The following is a 22871-nucleotide window of genomic DNA, read 5'->3' on the forward strand; positions in this document are numbered from 1 at the left end:
GTTGGTTCCCCCGGCTGGGTTTCCTTGTCCTTTCACCACAATTGACACCTTTTCCTAACAGGTCTCAGGTTCCATTAGTTTTCAGTTGAGTTCCTGCTGCAGGTTTAGGCAAGTTGGGACGCATTTGTATTTTTTCAATTGTTTGGGACATTTCCTGTGACTGTCTAATATTTTTTCCCCACATGCAACACAAAATACTCAACTAGTGTTAGTATATTCACACAGAAAAAAATAAACTTTGCCATTAATACTTTAACAGTGAGCTGAAATCTAATATTATAGTTAAATTCTCTATTCTAAAATATTTAATTGTCTAAATGGTGATTTAACCACTCTCAACTTGAATAACTTTTAATACAACCAGATGTGCATATCTATAAAAACAATGATACGCAAATGGGACAGACACATACATTGAACAACTTTTATGTAAACAAATTACAAAACCACTTATTTAACAAAATAATAAAAAATAATTCTATTTACATGATGTAGTATATGATCAGAAATCAACCAGTCTTTTAAGAGCCATCGTCCCCTTCTGGTTTATTGATCATTTGAGAGCAGCTGCTGGAGTTCATCGTCTCCAGAGTCTGAGTCTCATCCATTTCATCCGCGGATTCATCGCTCATTTCTGGATCCTCGCAGTCTTTAGTTTCGTCTAGCACAGATTTCTCTGTGTCTATGGGATCCAGGTAATGACAAACTACGCTCTTCCTGCCGAACGATTCATCCTCGTGGAGAGCCAGCACCTCTATTTGGGTGGAGACGGGCTCGTCCTCCTTCCTCTCCGACAGGAAGGTCCTCTGGAGCATTAGCTTCTTCATTGTGTGACATTTGTATTTAAGAGCTGAAGTAGAACCTGCGCCGTCCTCTTCAAAAATCACACAGGTTCCGATGGCATCCTCGTATTCCCCGGCGAACAGATAGCGACCCACCTGCATCATGGGCTGCTCGCTGTCAATGTCCACGATCTTACACGCGCCCTGCCGATTGGAGATTAAATCAGAGCTGATCATCCCAGACAGTTCCGCCACAACCAGCTGCTCCTCTTCCTCCCATTCGTCCTCCATGGCTGTGGCTGATGAAGCAGTACCACTCATTTAACTCTTTGAAATGTCATGCAACTCATGAGGTGAAGCGCTCCGATAACTTCAAGTGGCGAATTGCTTTCGCAGAATGTGCGCGACGGAAGTAGTGATCGGAGGTTCGATTCATTTATGGGAATCGGTTCTTTTGAACAGTTCGGTGTAAAGGACCTTTAAAACACGATTCAGTAGTACTTTATCTATCTGTCTGTCTGTCACTCTGTCTACAGTCTTTAAGTTTTATAAATAAAGTACGATTGTAATTTTGCGTGCTTCGTGTGTTTCTTACAACCGTAAATCAGATTGGACATTAAAAACCTAAATATAATTTGTATTTATATTACATCAGTTAGTACTTTAATTTTACTTTGGCCATAAACGTTTTTGCGTATTTAGTCTAAATAAATACTCAACTGACCAAGAGGAACAGTATTTTTACTTGGTTAATTTACTTTCATAAGTTTTCATACCAAATTTCACATTCATAAGTGTAAATTTACTGTGTGGTTTTGTTGACTGAAATATATATTGACTATCAGAGACCCCCAAGAAAGCTTGTGAACTTTATAATATAAAGTTAGGCCTATTTATCTGATTTTGTATGTATGTGTATGTATATCCTGTGTCTTTGTTTTGAACTTTTATATTTACCTCCCCCTGGCAACTCCTATTTGTTGTAATTTATTATTCTATCCTTTTTATTTTCTTTTCTTCTTTTTTGATGTTATTTTTTGATAAAACATTGCACATAATTGTTCTTTAAAAATAAGAAATACTCTTTACAATAAACCACCAGTCTCCGTTTCGTACGTGTGTGTTGATCGGTTATTAAAGTAACGTTTCGGGGATTAATTTAAAACTCGGTTCACCGAAAAAAAGGAAGAAATCAAAGGATTAGGAAAAGATCCGACTCCAAAAGAATGAATTGTTCATCAATCGGGCATCGCAAGCAACTTCCGGTAAACCAGCGTGCGCTCTAGTCACATGTGCGCTAGTTCACAGCAGCAGGAGAGACACATGTACTCGTAAATTAGAGCTAAAATTTCTCTGAGTGTCCTTGAGAAGATCGGAATAAACGCAAGAGCGTGTTTTTGTTAAACAGTGAGTATGTGATGGCATTTTTTGTGTCTTTATCGGTTCACTGGAAGCTAAGTTAGTCTCGTAGTTTGCAGCGTGCTAGTTAATGCTACGCAGAATACATTTTAATGTTTATTTTCTAAACATGGTATTGAGTTTACTGCAATAATATAAACATAACGGGTTTGTATTTTAGTGGCCTTATGAATATATCAGCATTACCCATGTAAAACTGTGGAAGCAGCTCCAATCAACCAGCCAACTATGCAAGATAAAGCTGTAACGTTATTTGTCATTTAGATAGATTACAAGACATTTATTTTACTACAAGGAACGCTTTGAATTGTGTAGATGAGTATGTTTACACAATGAGAGTGTAATCATACAATATGAAAGCCACATGGGTCATGCCCTGGCAATCTAGGGTTCTGTTCTTATAATTAAAATGTTTTTTATTCTGCTCAAATTTCAACTCATTAATTGTTTACTTGTATTGTTACCTTAGAGCAACTGTGTAGGTGTCAAGCATGGGCAGAAAGTTGGACCCCACCATCAAGGTGAAAAGAGGACCTGGACGTAAGGCCAGAAAACAGAAGGGAGCAGAAAATGAACTGACCAAGTTTTTGGTTAATGGTAAAGCACACATGTGTATATATATATATATATATATTATAAGATAGATATATAATGGTTATAACAATGGTTATTCTCTATTTGCAGAGGATGGACCAAAAAAACTTTCAAGCAGAGCGAGAAAACGGCAAGTTTCTTTTAAATGAATAACTACATGTAGTTATTTCTTTTGTCATATTTTTGTATTTCTGTGGTAATTACTTGTGAATTTTTTTTTTCTTCCCCCAAATGAATTTCAACAGAGCTGTAAAAAGAGCTCAAGTGACTATAGAACCCAAACAAGAGGAAAAGCCTAAAACAGGTATTTAAACATTTAAAAATTAAATTATAATGTAATTACAATGTTTATGCACCCATGAATTTGTAAATCAATAATTTTTTATTGCAGGATTCTCAGATGAGAATAGTAAATGGCTAAAACCAGCACAGAGGAAGCGAAAGATTGAACAATCTGAAGAAGATGAGGACAGTGACAGCCAATGGGAGGAGGAAGATGATGATGAAGAAGAGGGCTTTGATAAGAAAATGGAGGAGGAGGATGACGATGAAGATATGGTTGATGACTATGGTGCTGATGAAGGGGATGATCAAGACAGTGATGGAGAAGAGGTATGATTTTAACCAATGAGTAACATTTGTATAGAAGAAATCGTGTCCTTTCTAAAATGTCAAAAATTATTATTTTTTCTTTTCTCCTGCTGTCGTACCACTTAAGCTTGGAGCACAAAATACTGTATTTCACAATTCAGTGTGCTTGACTTTGCGTTTACATGTGAGATGAACTAGAAATTGTCAAAAACTACAATGTGAAATACATTGTCACTTCACATAATAAATATGCAACAAAGTGAGGTTATGACAACGTTGTAGCATACTACCATTTGAAATATTTGTTATTATATATTGTTATACACTAAAAACACTATTAAAAAACAATCAGCATCGTATTCGAAGCGTAGCCCTTTCCTTATTGTAATCTTATCCTTACTTGCCCTGTCAGCTTCTGCCAATTGAGAAAGCTGCAAGAAAACAGAAAAAACAAACAAGCATGAAACCAGAGAGTGATGATGATGAGGAAGACGATGATGATGATGAAGAGGAAAAGGATGATTTAAAGGACGATGAGGATGAAGAGGATACTGTACAGGCAAATATTGATGAAAATGAAAAATTCAAACTCCCAGGGGCAGGCAAGGAGGGTGAGTTCAACTTTTAGTATGTCAGCAAACTAGAGAAATTCACAGCCTCAAAATTACATTGGATATAGAAGTGTATTCTAACCCTCCATCTCAATTTATGTAGGTCTTTTACCGATGGACCTTCAGACCATCCATCAGAGGATCAAAGATAATGTGGATGTGCTGTCTCACTTCACTGAGAAGAGAGAAGAGGGCAAAGAGAGGTCGGAGTATCTCTCTCTGCTGCGCTCTGACCTCTGCACCTACTACAGCTACAACGAGTTCCTCATCAGCAAACTCGTGGACCTTTTCCCTCTCTCTGAGGTGGGTGTTTGCATCTGCTAACTTGGCATGACAGGTTTTGTTAGAATCTAAATTGCTGAAGTGTAGATGCTTCCTGTTTTAGTACCACCCATCTGCTTCCTCACAAGGTGTGTGGCTATGCTAACAGGATAGAGGAACTGTCTGTCAAGATCTGAAGGGGTGGATGGCCACACCTCCGCCACCTCTATATGAATTGGCAGTACATCAATATCAGAAAATAACTGTCTTTGTAAAACTTTGGAAAGATGTTTTCTATGTGTTGATTGATGTACATATACAACGTTCAATTTCAGCTGATTGATTTTCTTGAGGCCAATGAAATTCAGAGGCCAGTCAGCATCAGAACCAACACCCTAAAATCCAGGAGGAGAGACTTGGCTCAGGTCTGAAAAGATTTCTGTTCCATTTTTACCAAAATGTTGTAATATTTTGTATTCGAGTCCCATTTGCACCTCTTTTGTGATTGGATGGTGCTAAATATTGGTTCAAAAACATGGTTCAATTACTCAAACCCCATCAGAGCTAGTTAAAATAATGCATGTGACCACAGTGTATCTGTAGAGTAAATGCTGACATATCCTGAAACATCCGTACAATGTCAAAAGGGATGTGACTTGATTAATATCAGACTACTTCTAAAATAATAATGAGCCTCTCATTTGAAATGCCACATTTACTGTAAGATTAAATTTGAAAATGAATTTGGAATTAACTTTATCAGATGTAAAAACTCATTAGTGAAAAATCACAGAAAAAAAAAGGTCCATTGTTAATAGCTTAGTGATCCACAAAGCACCGCTTATACAAGGTCACTTCTAACCAACCTACACACTTGAACCCAGTGCAAAATCTGTGGCAAATTCTGATGGTCTTAAAGTGTTTTAATTCATCCTTCCTCAAATTAAGGTCTTAAATCAGTGCAAAAAGTCTTGATTCAAAAAGTCGTAAAGTGGTATTAATTGTTGCATGGACTGAATGAATATATATATTATTTTTTATTTATTTTTAATCCTTCTCATTGCAATACATTACTTCACACCGGTTCCCAGGTGTGTTGTGTAATCTAATGGCATGTTCTTTAACACAGGCTCTGATTAACAGAGGAGTAAACCTGGATCCATTGGGGAAATGGTCCAAAGTGGGGCTGGTTATCTATGACTCTTCTGTTCCCATAGGTTAGATCCAGTGTCATTTTAAAACAACATTTTGTTTTTCATTCTTCCTCTTTGACGACTGAAAGAATTCGTGCTATTTGTTACTTTTAAACAGGAGCAACTCCTGAATATCTGGCAGGCCAGTACATGTTGCAAGGTGCATCATCATTTCTGCCTGTAATGGCGCTTTCGCCACAGGAGGGGGAGTCAGTGCTTGACATGAGTGCTGCTCCAGGAGGCAAGACCACATATATGGGTGAGCATATGCTTCTTTGTGACAGTCACACCAACTAATCTCTGTTGAGCCTTTTTATTGTTTATTGGCACAGTCGACACCAAATAAAGTCATACATTTCAACAATTCTATATTAAAATGTTTGAGAGTGTGAGAAGCCAAAATGTGTGTCATTTGTGTGATGCAGCTCAGCTAATGAGGAACACCGGCATGATTGTGGCTAATGACGCAAATGCAGACAGACTGAAGAGCGTGGTGGGAAACATCCATCGCCTTGGTGTCACTAACGCTGTCATCTGCAACTATGACGGCAGACAGTTTCCCAAGGTCTGCACCATCCTTTTTTCCTGTTCTGTTTTTTGGCTTTCAGTTAACAATGTTGTCATTTAATGTTTTTTTTGCACATTTCTATACAATTATGTGTGTCTAATTGGATGTTTTATTTTGAATGGTAGGTGATGGGAGGTTTCGATAGAGTGCTTTTAGATGCTCCTTGCTCGGGTACAGGAGTTATCTCTAAAGATCCAGGAGTAAAAACTGGCAAGGTAAAATAATTTTCTCTCTGTGGCATTAGATACTGAAGCTTTTAAAGACCAGCCTTTATTCTGAAGACTTTGTTACTTTTATGTACATTCTCCATTGAAACTTAATCTTTCTCTCTGTCTCTCAGGATGAGGCTGATATTCTTCGCTCAGCTCACCTGCAGAAAGAGCTTATCTTGTCTGCTATCGACTCTGTCAATGCTGATTCTCCAACTGGCGGATACCTTGTTTACTGCACATGCTCTATTATGGTTAGTTGCACACACTAGCTATGTTTCCATCACCCTATTTTTATGCACATTTTGAAGTATCACATCAGAAACAATTAATGGCAATGCCAAATAAATAAAAATAATAATAATACATTTATAAATAAGCTTTCCATTGAGGTATGGTTTATGATAGGACAATATTTGGCTGAGATACAACAATTTAAAAATCTGGAATCTGTTGGTGCAAAAAATCTAAATACTGAGAAAATTGCTTTTAAAGTTGTCCAAATGAAGTTCTTAGCAATGCATATTACTAATCAAAAGTTAAGTTTTAATATATTTATGGTAGGAAATTTACAAAATATCTTTATGGAACATAATCTTTACTTAATATCCTAATGATTTTTGGCATAAAAGAAAAATCGATAACTTTGACCCATACAATGTATTTTTGGCTATTGCTACAAATATACCTCAGCGACTTATGACTGGTGTTGTGCTCCAGGGTCACACATTGTTTCATCTGCTCACTCTGAGGCACAAGTGATTTATTATACATGAGAATCATTACACTCAGTAGCTTCTCATACTTTTCTTGGTGATATTTATTGCCTGTTTCTCAGGAAGTGACGATTTTGTTCTCTTTGACTCGTTGGACAGAAACAGTGCTTATTCGCAAATGTTTGATGTGATATTCCAAGTTAAGTTCACAACTTTGGATGGAAACCCAGTCACATTATTGCTATTAGAGGTCGACTGACATAATATTTGCTTTCATTTGATACCAAGTATGAAGAACTGGTGTTTAATAATGGTTTTATTAATTATTTTTTGCAAATTAAGTAAATTGTTGTTTGAGTAAAAATATAAATTGTATAAAATAAATTATGAATGAATGAATGACTAGGTTTGAAGACTTGCACTACCATTCAAAAGGAATTTGTAGGACTTAATATTTGAATGATTTTCACTTTGAATGAAGTCACTTATGCTCATCAAGTCTGCATTTGAGTAAAAATACCCCAACTTTTTTTTTTTTTTTAAATATTGTATTCCTGTGATGGCAAAGTTGAATTTTCAGCATCATTATTCCAGTCTTCATTGTCACATAATCCTTCAGAAATCATTCTAACATGCTGATTTGCTGCTCAAGAAACATTACTGATTAGTATCCATGTTGAAAACAGTGCTGCTTTTGTAGAAAACACGAGCTATTGTTTTCAGGATTATTTGATGATTAGGCAGTTTAAAAGAACAGCATTTATTTGAAATATAATTTTTTGGAACATTATAGATGTGCTGTAAAAGTGTTTCTTTCAAAGAAATACTGACTCCAAACATTTGAACAGTAGTGTATATCCATGTTACTTAAATGACTCAAAATGTTAATATCTTGTATTTTGTGAAAATATTTGTCTCGGAGGAGACTCTGAACCATTTAGGCTTGACTGGAACAAATGACCAATTCCTTAGAGGCCAGCGATCATAATACTTGAGATATCATACCCTGAACACGGCTTCTCACATGAGACTGTTTTTGGCCTGGAAATAATGAATCCCTCAGGGGGCTGAAAGTGTTGGAAGTGTTAAAATAAATATTTTGCAGACCTTAGCTTTAGGTCACCAACAACAAATACACAACCTATGAACCAAGTCTGAGTTGGTGCAGCAAAAACCTTTTCTAATTCTGTCTGATTTGACGTGGACTGACCCAGATATTGCATTTTAAACCAGTGCCGTAATGCAACATTGAGAGGAGAAGTGGAAGAGATGGATGGAGAATAATTGTATGAATCTTTATCTGAACACCCACTGAAATGTGTAGATTATTACATCTGATATCCTCTAAAACATGCTCATTTTTTTAAATGAATTTCTAATGAAGATTTGATTTGTCTTCTCCATAGGTAGAGGAGAATGAGTGGGTGGTGGACTACGCTTTGAAGAAGAGAAATGTAAAGCTGGTCCCCACTGGACTAGACTTTGGCAGCGAGGGATTCACCAGGTAATGAGGCCTTATTTGAGATCCATCTACAGTAATAAAGACTGCTCCTAGAAACTGAGTTCTTAATGTGAGTTTGCCAAAGAAAGTGTAAGAAATTATGAAGTGCACTTAGAAAATATGATCTCCTCTCTACAGATTCAAAGAAAGACGTTTCCATCCCTCTCTCAAACTCTCTCGCCGATTCTACCCTCACTCCCACAACATGGATGGATTTTTTGTGGCCAAGCTGAAGAAGCTGACTAACACCATCCCCACCGCCCCAAAAGAAACAGGTGTGTAATCATTTCCCATTTGTTTCCACATCTGGTTTATTTTCTGATCTAATAGTAATTCTATTAACTCCTCTTCAGAAGATGAAGTAGAATCTACAAAAATGAAGACTGCAGCCTCATCGAAGCAGATCCAGAAACCAGAATCTAAGCAACAGAAGCCCGCTTCAACTCCAGAGAAAAGCAACATGGGTAAGCAACAGAAATTAAAACAGAAGAAATCTGAGCCGCCCATCATCATGAAGAAAGCTGGACTGAAATCTGAGAATAAAAAATCTGATGGTCCCAAAAAGGCCAAAATTGCTAAATTGGATGGTGAAGCATCAAAAAAGAGTGAGAAACCTGACAAAAAGCAGAAGGTAAAGGAGTTGAATGGAGATTCAACAAAAGAGGTAGGGAAGGAGAAGAAGAAAAATCAAATGAAAAGGAAGAATCTGTTGTTGAAGAATAATAAAAACAGAATGGGTAAAAACCGGTTTAGGAAGTTAAAAAATGTGCTTGGACAACAAGAAAGTGGACAGTGAAATTCAGTCTCTTGTTGCACATGGACCTGTATGCTCAGGACTTGGATCTGTCATTGGTTTGACACAAGACAGGAAGCTAAAACAATTCCAACATCCTGTTAGGGACTCAAAGATTATCTTTTGGAAATGTACACAATGATTTTGTGTATCTATCTTGCTTCCCAAGACTTTTGTCCACCTTATTGTTATCACTTTACTGTCAACCTCGTGGTATAAATCTTATAAATGTATATTTCATTGTCCGTTTTTATAGATTTTGTTTTGAAAAAGAAACATTTAACTGAAATACTGCAAAGGAGTGAGTATGTGGTCTGTTTTTCTGTCGCCTATTAAAAAGAAAGTTTGAAAAAAGAGGTTTGGTGTCTGAAAATGTGATGTCTGAATCCTCGAAGCACTTTGTCGCCTTCCCTGGGAAGAGAGTGACTGAAATGATATTTCACGGCTTGTCTTAACCTGACCTTTCCTTTCAGCCTTTCAGGAAGTCACCTCAGAAAATCAGATCAAAAACAACTGAGGTAGAAGTGAAATCTTCCTTTGAGCCTGAGTGCATCATAACTGCTATTCAGCAGAACCTATTGACTTCACTTTTCACATCGCTTAGCTCCCGCCATAGAACATTTATCAGTGCGCAAAAAGTTTTCTTTGGGTTCAAATGGCTAAAACGCTCAGCAGATGAACTTCAGCTGTGAGCGATCTTTCTTCCCACCCTTCTGGCCCGGTGCCTGTGTAACCATGGTAATGTACTTATCGCATTGTACGCTGCGAAGCCCTGAGCTAGTACCCTCTGAACTGCGACGCTTTCTCTGTGCTTGCATGAAATCCTTCTGTCTCCACAAAAGATGCCCCAAAATGCCATAATTATCACTGCTTGTTCCTATCAAAGCTGTTAATTCTGTTGAAATGTAGTGCATGTGTAGGCAAAGCGTTTATTTTAATCACATTGCAGTGATTACATGCAAGGAGATAATTTAAGGTTGTGCCTGAAGGATAAACGAAGCCATTCAGCAGGCCTGTGGGTAAAAAGCTTTAGATCAAACTAGTTCGACACCCCACTGATTAAGTGGTAGTGTAGAAGGGTAATTATCATGATCACCTGCACATATGATTGCAGGGGTAGGAGTGCCCAGGCTGTCTTTAATAAGAACTACTTCCCTTGTTTTGTACAGCGTAGTTGAGTTTTCTCTTATTGTGTCACCAGTGTATTCCACACTAATATTTTAGCTTGATTAATGGTGCGAAGACAAAAAGCACTATTAGTACTCGTCATTTGAACAAGTGTGTAATTATAAATGGGTTAATGAGTGAGTGAGTGAGATTTTGTATGGTTTTGAAAAACTTTTATATTTTATAAATATTTACACACAAGAAAAATTTCAATTTAATAATTCACATTTTTTAATTAATTATGAAAATATAAATGTGCATAATTCATAAATATTGTAAAAAATAATACTTAAAAATATAAAAATTGTGTGTATATATATCCGCACACAATTTTTATATTTTTAAGTATTTTTTTAGTTTTACAATATTAATTATGTATATATATCGTTTTTTTTTTTTTTAGAAGTAACATTTTTGGGTGTTGCACATGACATTTTAGAGTTTGTCTCATTTGTTATATCTTTGCTTTATATAAATATAAGGAAAAAATGCTATTTCATCATTCAGAAATTAAAAAAAAAATTATAAAAATATAATTAATATTATTACAACATGAACTATCCTTGCCTTGTCATAAAAGGTAAAATTCTCTAATATTTTATAAAACTTTGCACACACAGGCTGTATTTGAATATGTGTACTTCCTTATTATAGAAAGTGGAAACTTATGTGACGCTGGTGGGTCATTGACATTTCGAATGTACTTTGTACAATATATCAAACTATGGTTGTGAAGTATGTACTTATTCAAAAGAAATACCTACTCTTAGTATGTGATTTCAGAAGCAGCAATATTCATGAGGGTCTGCAGGGGTCTTCTCTGATATTTCCTGTTTTGTTATCATAGAAATTTGGGGCTTTTTTTTTTACGTAAGAATGCAACCACCAGTCAACACCGTAGCATAGCAACATACAACAACTCAAACCCCTTAAAACTGTGGATGTTGAAGTAAAAACAGCAGCAGAAAAATAATTTAGCACATGAAACATATTTAAATAACAGCATTTCCATTGATCTGGGGTGTTGCCTGTATGTAAATGTGCCATCCCATCCACCCCTTTAATTGAAGTTCCGCTACGTTTGTTATTTTTTCGTTGCCTCAGTCTCTCTGTAGTGCATCTGAGCATGTTTGTGTCTTGTCGTGACTGCACAGTTTGACTGTATAGTTAATCCTCTCACAGCTGGGAAATGCGCCAGAGTCTTCATTATATCCTCCAGCTAACCTATATCAGGAATGACTGCAGAAATGTGTAGGCCTTCGCTGAAGTCTGTACCTGGAGACAGCTGTCAAACCCAACTAGCCTACATCTTACCATTCGGTTTCAGCCACGGAATATTTCAACCAAAAATTCTGCCATTATTTGCTTACTATCAGATAGTTTTCAATTCAATATTTAAATGTGATTTAAATCTGTAGTTTAGAAACCCAACAAGTGATGTGAAGTTCAGGAATAAATGACTCTTTTGAATAAGTTCTTTTCAATGAATCAATCGTAATTATCAAAGTCAGTTTGAGGGCTCCAGCATAAATGACTCACTCACTCTGAATCTAAATTTGTTAGATCCACCAAATGGCACAGAGACAAACATATGTTCAGGGCAGATAGCAACAGGTTAACTGCTAATAGTGAAAACACTCTCATTATGATCATTTTTAGTTCTTTATTGACGCTTGACAGTCCCTTTGCCGTTTATTTTTCATAGTATGAAACGTCCGGCAAAACTTCTCCTTTTGAGCTCTAAATGAATGAAGAGAACTGATATGAATTGATATTGAAACTGATGTTCCCATGAAATGTTTGTTTACTTCCTGTAGAGCTTAAAATGTACAGCGTAGCTTGTTGATCTGTTTTTGCTCAGTTTTGTCCTGCGCACAGTGAAGGTCTGTCACAGCTGGGTCTGACAGAATCACTACCCGTCTCAGGCCGTCACTTCCTCTTTTTGTCTCTCTCTCTCAGTCTCACTACAAACTTTCTGAACTCTAAAACCTTTATTTTGAAATTGAGTGCTCTTCTCGGGGTCTGTTGTCCTTTCACCCACCCACACGCCTACACAGACGAATCTGCCCACTCTTATTTCTCACCACACATGTGCACGCACTCTCGCACACACACACACACACACGTTGCTTGATTCCCTGCCTACAGAACTGCAGAAAACACACAAACACACTCACACATACCACCTTCGCCTCTTTTTCTCACTCAGAGGTGACACGCTGGTGGGCTCTAGCTGTATCCTACCATACCCTCGTTTTTCATCCTTGTCTCATCCCTCTCTTTTCGCCCACCCGTCCTCCCACACAGCTTCTCTCTCGTTCTAGAGTTTTCTCTCTCTGTCTCGCTTTGGCTCTTTCTCTGTCTCTTGAGTGACAGTCAGAGAGGACTGTAGAGGCCAATTACTCTTCTGCTGTTTTGGTGAGTGTGTTATATAAAATAAGAGCACCTTCTGCTGTCTGCGAGAAGCAGACATCTCTACTTCTGTGTGCGAGTCTGCAATCTTGGATAAACTTTTTGGATCATTCTGAATACCTATAATATTTAGGTGTTTTACTTTAGAATTAAAAGGGGTTATAACTGATGTTTTGAGAGAAAATAATTCTAATTAACTCTTTCCCCACCAGAATTTTTTATCATTTTCACAAAACTTTCATGGCCAGAATATTTTGTTGAATGAATATCAGAACATGCAATACGTCAAAAGGAAAAACAGAGCCTCTGCTTTTAAACAAACAAACCTTGCTTAATCCATTCTTTTTTTACCAACACTTGAATGCATGTAAGTTTAACTAAATATTTAGAACTTAGAATTGAAAAATCTTGATCATATTCAGAACAATGATCAAAACAACAAGATGGAGTAGATCGCTTCCATCAACACATCCAAAGCTTGCACAAAGCTTCCTCTGCCACTTCCTGCTCGACATTTGATTTGGTAACGTTATGGCGGTTTTTATTCATATGTTGTTTGATGATGGTGTTATTTTCCATATGCTTACATATGCGATCAGTTTTTTCTGCATCTTCTTCACTGTGTTTTGATCCAGGGATTCAATATTCTTTCAGAAGATTCATAATAGCGCCTCCTACTGTATACTAGAGAAAACACAGAAAGCCAGAAAAATGGTCAATGGTGGTGGAATAGTTAATACATGGGTTTTCAAAGAATAGTGTCGCTAGGGATCACAGAAAAATGTGTTCGAAAAAAATATTTACAAAAATTTATTTTCATTTTAGGACTGTCAAAGTTAGCATGCAATCAAATTTTAATTTTTTTTTACTAACAATAAATTAATACTACATTTGCTATGTACATGTGTAAATATTTTGAGTGAAACACAACGTCAGTGGTATGAACATTCATTAAAAGGGAATTGTGCTTATGCAAGCCTGCAGTAAAAACTTTTTGTTATGAAAGTCCATAAGTCTGTTATAGTCTATAAAGTCTGGGGTGAAAGCCTTGTATTGTTTCATGACTGCAGTCTTGTATTATCTAACTGTTTTGATACATTTTGAGAGGATGGATTTGCTTTGTAGTACTTTGGCTTTGAAAACAGCCTCCATTAAAAGCTCACTGCCTGCAAACAACTCATATTTGGCGTTCAGAAACTTGGGTCACTCGGTCAAGGTGAACTGATAAGGAGGAAATAGGATTGATATTATTAATCTTAAACACCAGAAGAAGTAATAAGCACAATGTGCGAAGGTACACCAAAACCTGTTGTTTCTGGCTGTGTGTAGCACTTGCAACTCTGCATTTAACCTTCTGAAGGATCCCAATGAAACAAGCAAAATTTGACATTTCTGTGAAACACTGCAGTGTGTGGATTGCTTTTTAATCTGTCACAGTGCAAGACAGGATTTGCAGAGGCTGTTACAAAAGGATGCGACAGCACAAACCATATCAAGCAGGAAAGAAAACTTGCTGTAAGTGTTGCAAATCGCTTTAACTCGATTTGCATTTAAATGTACAAAGTGAAGGTAAAAAAAAAAAAAGGTTTAGTACATGACTGAAAACTACATTATGACTTTTGGTACAAAAACCTTGACTTTTTGGCAACTCTCATATTAAATGAGGTAGCCTACATTTTAATTTGACTGATATCTGTAATTAGAGTAAATAGGCTCTGTAATGTAAATAAAGTAATTCGATCTTGTAAATGGCTCTGTCACTAGGTTGCTGCTAGATTGGTTGCTAGTGGCAGCAGCTGGCTGGATAAACCTGCGATCCTTCACTGTGTGAGAAACTCAGACAGGGTACACAACCGTAAAAACACTGGCTTCAACCTGATCAAACACAAGAGCCCCTCTCTGGACGTTGATGCCTTATGAAGCCAGGGATACCTCAGGGCTGTGTGTGCGGATTTCTAGAAAAGTTCTTGTCAGGCTATTATTATGTTAGACCACTGTCTGTTTGTATGCTGTGAGATCATAAATGAATCATATATGGTGTTTGTGCTGTGGTAAAGTGATAGTGTCGTATTGGGTTATGACCATGCATTCTGTATCAACACATATTAGGTTGTCTTTGTGTATAAGGCCCTCTTGTTATTTTAATCTATGTGCACTTTTAGTTTCTGTAAATATAAAATGTATTTATAATTACAATATTTAAATTTCAATATCCCAAAAATATTAAGGGCTGATTGTTTTTAGGGTTCTCACTCTTTTAAACAAATTAATTTACAGTCGCTTGTGATATACTGGATAAGGATGAAGGATAAGGATGTATTTTAAAAATGTATTTCATTACAATTTCTACATGGTAAAATGTTTTAGAGCTTGGCATAGCTAGAAAAGTGTACATTCATTACAAAAATTATGTTTTAAGAAATCACACCTTAAAAATGAAGCATCCAGATTTTCCAGGACTGTAGGAACCCTGCTTCTTCAAAGGAAACAAATAGTTGAGGGCACAAATTAAAATAATAAACATCTTAATTTTGAATCATTTTAGCAAATTTGAAAGGTTGTTTTGTCTTATATTAGCCTAAACCAGTTTAAAGCCCCTTTTGATGTTTGCAGAGGCCCCCTAGTGGCTCCTGGCCTGCAATTGAGAACTATTGAGTTTAATATTTAATTAAATATTGCACAAACACTGTGAATTAAATACATTTATTATGTGTTCCTATGATGTACTGATATATTTGTCAGGCTGGTCCTGTTAGGTTAGAATTAACTGTGTAATGCAAAAGAACTTAACATAAATATTGTATATATACGTATTCAGGGTTGGGGAGTAATGTAATGCATTTAACCTAGTTCCGTATTTAACATAAAAAATATGAGTAACTGTATTTCATTACAGTTAAAAAGTATTTAGATTACTAAAGTGATTACTTTGAATTTGAATGTCATTCATTACATTTAAACATTATTGTAAACTGTAACAGGCAAATACTCGGACACTCTGCAAAAGCATCCAGTAAAGCTACAGTTCTGCTCTTAAGTTTCATACCCCTTGCAGTATATACAAACCCGATTCCAAAAAAGTTGGGACACTGTACAAATGGTGAATAAAAACAGAATGCAATGATGTGGAAGTTTCAAATTTCAATATTTTATTCAGAATACAACATAGATGACATATCGTGCTTAAATTGAGAAAATGTATAATTTTAAGGGAAAAATAAGTTTATTTTAAATTTCATGGCATCAACACATCTCAAAAAAGTTTGGACAAGGCCATGTTTACCACTGTGTGGCATCCCCTCTTCTTTTTATAACAGTCTGCAAACGTCTGGGGACTGAGGAGACAAGTTGCTCAAGTTTAGGAATAGGAATGTTGTCACATTCTTGTCTAATACAGGCTTCTAGTTGCTCAACTGTCTTAGGTCTTTGTCGCATCTTCCTCTTTATGATGCGCCAAATGTTTTCTATGGGTGAAAGATCTGGACTGCAGGCTGGCCATTTCAGTACCCGGATCCTCCTTCTACGCAGCCATGATGTTGTAATTGATGCAGTATGTGGTCTGGCATTGTCATGTTGGAAAATGCAAGGTCTTCCCTGAAAGAGACAACGTCTGGATGGGAGCATATGTTGTTCTAGAACTTGGATACACCTTTCAGCATTGATGGTGCCTTTCCAGATGTGTAAGCTGTCCATGCCACACGCACTCATGCAACCCCATACCATCAGAGATGCAGGCTTCTGAACTGAGCGCTGATAACAACTTGGGTTGTCCTTGTCCTCTTTTCCAAAAAGAACTTCAAATTTTGATTCGTCTGACCACAGAACAGTTTTCCACTTTGCCACAGTCCATTTCAATAAGCCTTGGCCCAGAGAAAACGCCTGCGCTTCTGGATCATGTTTAGATATAGCTTCTTTTTTGATCTATAGAGTTTTAGCCGGCAACGGCGAATGGCACGGTGGATTGTGTTCACCGACAAGGTTTTCTGGAAGTATTCCTGAGCCCATGTTGTGATTTCCATTACAGTAGCATTCCTGTATGTGATGCAGTGCCGTCTAAGGGCCCGAAGATCACGGGCATCCAGTATGGTTTTCCGGCCTTGACCCTTACGCACAGAGATTATTCCAGATTCTCTGAATATTTGGATGATATTATGCACTGTAGATGATGATAACTTCAAACTCTTTGCAATTTTTCTCTGAGAAACTCCTTTCTGATATTGCTCCACTATTTTTCACCGCAGCATTGGGGGAATTGGTGATCATCTTGACTTCTGAGAGACACTGCCACTCTGAGAGGCTCTTTTTATACCCAATCATGTTGCCAGTTGACCTAATAAGTTGCAAATTGGTCCTCCAGCTGTTCCTTATATGTACATTTAACTTTTCCGGCCTCTTATTGCTACCTGTCCCAACTTTTTTGGAATGTGTAGCTCTCATGAAATCCAAAATTAGCCAATATTTGGCATGACATTTCAAAATGTCTCACTTTCAACATTTGATATGTTATCTATATTCTATTGTGAATAACATATAAGTTTATGAGATTTGTAAATTATTGCATTCCTTTTTTATTCGTAATTTCTACAGTGTCCCAACTTTTTTGGAATCGGGTTTGTACAAAATCGTTTTAATTATAACAAAATAAGAGGATCATAAAATTGCACTCTATTTTTATTTAGTACTTTCTTGAATAAACTATTTCACATAACAGATGTTTACATTTACGCTGAATATATGAAAACAGCCCCATTCAGAAATGTACATATTGAATATTAACTGTCTGTCTTTATCTGGATAATCCACAACTATTTGTTTTGTGATAGTTGTTTGTGATAGATGTAAATCTGTGATGTTTGTCCTGCAGTTAAACTGCCCACTGTTCTTCAGAAAAATCCTCCAGTCCTGCACATTCTCAGGTATTCCAACATATTCTGTATATTTGAACCTTTTTCTAACAATGACTGTATGATTTTGTGATCCATCTTTTCACATGGATTATTGAAGGACAACTATTACAAAAGGTGAAAAAAATTACTGATGCTCACGACGGAAACACATTAAGAGCAGGGGTTGTAAACTTTTGAACAGGATGATATGTAAATATTTCTTATTTTGTTTAAATATTTTTTCATTTAGTACTGCCTTTCAGAAGCTAATAATTACGTTTCCCAGAAGACAAAGTTAACCTGATCATCCAATTAAAAAGTTTACCCACCCCAGCACTTAATGCATTGTGTTGCCTTCTTGAGCATCAGTATTTTTTTTTTTCTTTTTAAGATGGTCTGCATTTTTTCCCTTCCTAACTCCATGTACATATATACATACATAGTCAACATTTGTAGTGGATCAAAAAATTTCATCAAAGTTGTCCTAAGATGAGCATATTTTGGTTTTACACTGTGTGTGTGTGTATGTGTGTGTATAAATATATATTCACATACACACACATATATATGCATGTATGTCATATATTTTTGTCACAATCTGGTTCAGAAGATGAGGAAAAGTTATCAAATAGGCTTCAAAAAACAGAAGGATCCTTAATGAAACAAACTCAGTTCATTCACATTCAAGAACACAACGTAACAGCATGTCTACACACAAGCAATAGCAAACAGCAACTGAATGCGAAGGAAGAACTTAAATACACAGGGTGATCGAACTCAAATGAAGAACAGGTGAAGACTCGTTAAGTAGAAACCATAGTAACAAACAAGGAACAGGAAACTAGAACAAAGGAACACAGGCCTTAGCAGAACCAAAACGGGCAGTTTGTGACAATTGGTTTGTTTGATTTTTGAATGTCAAAATTTTGTAATTTTCTATTTATTTTATTTTAAATTGGTATGATATGTAATATAAAATCTAAAATATAAAACTACTTGCATTTTCCTTTTAATAAAAGTCAAAGAGCGAGTAATTAACAGAGCACACCTGCATGTCCTAGATAGATGCGTAGAAGAATAAGTATAAAATAAAGTCCAATAAAATTATAAAAAAAGAAAGTCTGCACTTTTCCACACTTAAAAAAATCTATCTATCTATCTATCTATCTATCTATCTATCTATCTATCTATCTATCTATCTATCTATCTATCTATCTATCTATCTATCTATCTATCTATCTATCTATCTATCTATCTATCTATCTATCTATCTATCTAGAGAGAGATGTATATTTATTGTATACACTATTTATTGATCCAGTTGTTGTGTATGTTATGAGAAAATCACTGCTAAACTGTTTTTTAGTGATGTTCTTGCATATTAACACGTTTAAGGTTGTGTGTGTGTGTGTGTGTGTGTGTGTGTGTGTGTTGGCTCTTGTATCGTGTTCTTGAGGCCAGGGGAGCAGTAAGCAGATGGCACTGGCAGTCTGTGATGGCACTCACAGGGAGAAAAAAAAATAAAAGACACAAAGACATTTCTCACAGTGACCCACAGAAGCAGATTAATGGGGAAAAAATGAAAGGTTTCATATTCAATAAGTTTTTTAAGCGCAAATGCACTTTAAAAATTAGCTTTATTCGGATGATGGATATTGACCGTGAGTTTAGGACTGTGCGTATGACACAGGAACATCTAGAAACGTCTCTTTCCTATTCAAACAGACATTGAAAGCTCTATATATCTCCTTGAGTTAAGTCCACCAAAAAAGTGTTGGCCTCCTCTCAACAGACACAGTATTCTGCCAGCCGCTGGTGCTTTTGGCAGCCAGAGTCGCACCTTGCAAACAGAAGGATGTGAGGAGACAAGGGATGGATGGATAAGGAATGAAAAAAGGAAGGGTGAGATCATTTAAAGTAGAGGGCGGAGGGAGACAACACCTGGTTGTGGTGCCCAGCGTTTGTGTCACGACTTCTTTTGCGGTGTGCGTGCATATGATGTCATATTCCAGGCAGAAGGTGGCATCCCCTCGACAACATCAAACAACCCCCCCCCCCCCCCCCCCCCCCCCCCATATCTCTGACATCATCTCGGAGACATCAAGATAATAAGGTGCATTTGCCTATATGTGCGTATGTGAAGGAGAGAAAGAAAAGGGAGGGAAAAGAGGTGTGTGTTGTGGAAGGGGGGACGGGTAAAGCATATATAGACACCTCATCCTTACATATGAGATACTATTAACATACTCATCCAGCTCACGCAAACACACACTGACATACAAACAGCACTCGCTTTAAATCACATTCCTGCACACAGAGGAAGGAAGAGAGCGGAGCAGGAAAGACAGGGATGCTCTTAGCAGGTGCTAAAAACTGAGTCCAGAGAGAAAGAGAGAGAGGGATGGAGGACTAAAGCGTTCAGTCAGGTTTTAAAATCTCTTCCAACTATTATTGGTGAGTAAAAACAATTTGAAAACTTCATCTGCTTATTTTCTTGTGTCAAAATTGTGTTAATCAGTACAGATTTTTCCTTTGAAAACTTAGTTTAACAACTATAGTTGTTGAGATTTATATCAGTGAGACTGTATTACTTTATAAATATTAAATACTTATGGCATTTTGCATGAACGTCATTCATTTTGAATGTTTTCTGCACAGAATAAGGGTGCATTCCATGAAACCTGACAAGAACATGTCTGAAATAAGAAATAACATAAGAATAGTGATCGAAAATGAAGGATATTTTTATGATCATGATATTTTTCATGACAATTAAGAACTCCCTCAAATTCTCATTACCGTAATGCTGTAATAAACAAAACAAAAAATCATTATTATTCCTGTAATGTGCAAACAACTATTGATATGTTGTAAATGTTGAGGTTTTTAGATGTCATATTAGTATTTTTGTGCTGCCTTTATGCTGATTTAAATAGAAAATCATTGTCATTTTTAGTGTAATACAGTTCAAATAAAACAGCATTAAACTAACATAATGATAATAATTTTTGTAATAGGAATTACAAAAAAAAGAGAAAATGTATTTACGTGAAAATGTCAAATTCACAAAAAATATAATGATCCTAAAATGGATTTAACATCTGTGTTTTTTGTGCAGTGCGACAAGGATTTTATTTTATTTTATTTGTGAGATAAGCATATTTACTGTTATACAGTTATAGCATAGTCCAAGATGCTTTTGTTTCTTTTCCAAGATGATTTTGTTCTAAACTGAAAGGTGTATATGTAGCTGAATGTATTCAAAAAGCATAACAAACTAACCTCTTTCTGTGTTTTATCTGTTTCTTTGTATGTACTATGTATTGTTTTCTGCAGAATGTTGTTTTCTGTTTGTATTTCCATGCTTCTCTCCTTTATCTGTGTTTGAGTGTGTACATCTAAATTTGTTCTTCTAAATCTATCCATACCGACTCACATTAGCGGTGTATTTGGGGCCATTATTACTTGCACCATGCTGTGCTCCTCTGTATTTGTGGTGCTCCTAGTCCTTCTGGCCAATCCGGTGCCGGGCCACACCCGAACCCTTCACACCCCTGACAAAGCCATGCAGGTGGGCTTCCTCACAGGACTAAACACATATATTTTTAAGTAGTAAATAGAAAGTAGCCTTAGTCATTAAAAAAGATGTCCTGTCTCCACGATGCAGGTCATCAAGCAGTTCCTTGAGCGCTACAATGACCTTTTGACCTTTGATGATCTTGAGAACCTCACGAGTGACCAGTCGGAAGAGCCCATGCAGACCTTCAGCTCTGGGCTAAAGGTGGCAGAATACCCCAAGTGGATTGACATACCTGTGCAGAGCGAGAATGCCTGGCTCCGCCTCTTGAAGGGGGCTTTGGCCAATCAGAAGCGAGCTCCACCGGAGCGGTTGCGGAGGGGTTGGAACCGAGGCTGTTTTGGCCTGAAACTGGACCGGATCGGCTCTATGAGTGGCCTCGGCTGCTAATAATGAACTGAGAGGTGGAAAGAGATCATGAGATGACTGCTGTCCCGCTTAGCTTTAGGTAGAGGTCTGGTTTGAGACTCCGTGAAAACTAGGTGGACAAATTCATTATATTGTGTATTTCAATATACTTATTTTTACATGGGATTTGAAGTGATATGTTGTTTAACTGTATTTGTATTTATTTCTTAATGAAGGTAGTAGTGTTTCCTGGTTCCTTGAGCTGTAGATGAGATACAATCATTTTGATAATATGCTAGTAGTTTACTAGTAAGATAAGATCTTAAAGTACTGTCTCAAATAGTCTCAAAATGCATGATTATAGAACATATATTGCTTACCTTCTGTAGTTTTTGCATGAATAAAATTTCTTCCACGTCATGTTTCTTTTTGCTTTCTGCGTGCCTTTTAATTCCGACACCATCAAGTGTTTTTATTATGCTTTTCTAAACCCAGGTGTCCTAGGTGCTTTTCTAAATCTGCGTGTTCTCCCACACACTGGAAATCAGGGAGGTGTTGGGCTGCAAATATGCAAATGAAAGAATGTCTTAATCAGCTCCCATTGAACAAAGACGAGCAGGCTGACACACATCCACATCTTTCCGTGATGAGAAGTGGGCAGTCTGGGGTTTAGTGGTGGATAAGTGAGATGTACATGCAGGATATTTAGTTTTTTAAGGAACTTAATAATTGTTCATATTGAACAATATATGATGTACTATTAACAATTAAGGCAAGTGAATTTAAAAAGCATGTCTCTGCATAAGTGTTTCCTCTTCTAAAGCAGAGATGCATCCACAACCACTGAATCATTTGGGAACTGCGTGAAAATCCCTTTAGGTCTTACCACTCAATCAGCCTGTGAAATGTTTATGTAGGCGTTAGGATTATAGCTTGTATGAAGAAAAAAAAAATACTATGTTTAGGCACAAAATCTCAACTTGAACTACATTTTATAGAAATTCTCTCTAAGAACTGATGAGTGTTTTATCTTAAAATAATTTGGTAAATTAGTCTATGATCTATGTCCTATGTTCTGTCTTTTATTTTTTACAGTATAATTGAATTTAAAAGATAATTTACTCTTAAATTGAAACTATAAATAAAAATGCTATACTACCTCAAAGTGAGTATAAAGCAATGGTGTTGTTAAAGGTGTTCTTTTTATTCGTGATACTTCATAATCCCTTGCTGCTTGTGCACA

At 36.6% G+C, this 22871-nt stretch overlaps 3 protein-coding genes across 3 annotated transcripts; 2 read left to right on the forward strand and 1 right to left on the reverse strand.

Annotated features, from left to right (window-relative positions):
* Positions 1-343: 343 nt before the first annotated feature.
* LOC306887601 (general transcription factor 3C polypeptide 6-like) lies at positions 344-1175 on the reverse strand. The gene has a single exon (XM_079445464.1). The coding sequence runs from the start codon at positions 1101-1103 to the stop codon at positions 522-524; it is 582 nt and encodes a 193-aa protein (XP_079301590.1). The 5' UTR covers positions 1104-1175; the 3' UTR covers positions 344-521.
* An 855-nt stretch (positions 1176-2030) lies between these two features.
* LOC306886812 (28S rRNA (cytosine(4447)-C(5))-methyltransferase-like) lies at positions 2031-9586 on the forward strand. The gene is made up of 16 exons (XM_079444118.1): positions 2031-2189; positions 2671-2798; positions 2886-2925; positions 3041-3099; positions 3187-3407; positions 3799-3997; positions 4101-4300; positions 4594-4683; positions 5388-5475; positions 5570-5710; positions 5877-6016; positions 6145-6234; positions 6360-6482; positions 8351-8448; positions 8584-8720; positions 8799-9586. The coding sequence occupies exons 2-16, from the start codon at positions 2693-2695 to the stop codon at positions 9239-9241; spliced, it is 2175 nt and encodes a 724-aa protein (XP_079300244.1). The 5' UTR covers positions 2031-2189; positions 2671-2692; the 3' UTR covers positions 9242-9586.
* An 11589-nt stretch (positions 9587-21175) lies between these two features.
* On the forward strand, positions 21176-21670 carry LOC306887324 (C-type natriuretic peptide-like; the record flags this gene model as incomplete). Its single annotated transcript, XM_079444970.1, has 2 exons — positions 21176-21274; positions 21371-21670. The coding sequence occupies 2 exons, from the start codon at positions 21176-21178 to the stop codon at positions 21668-21670; spliced, it is 399 nt and encodes a 132-aa protein (XP_079301096.1).
* Between the last annotated feature and the right edge of the window lie 1201 nt (positions 21671-22871).

The sequence above is a fragment of the Barbus barbus genome (genome assembly GCF_936440315.1).
Source record: "Barbus barbus genome assembly, chromosome: 21".
NCBI classification, from domain to species: Eukaryota; Metazoa; Chordata; class Actinopteri; order Cypriniformes; family Cyprinidae; genus Barbus; species Barbus barbus.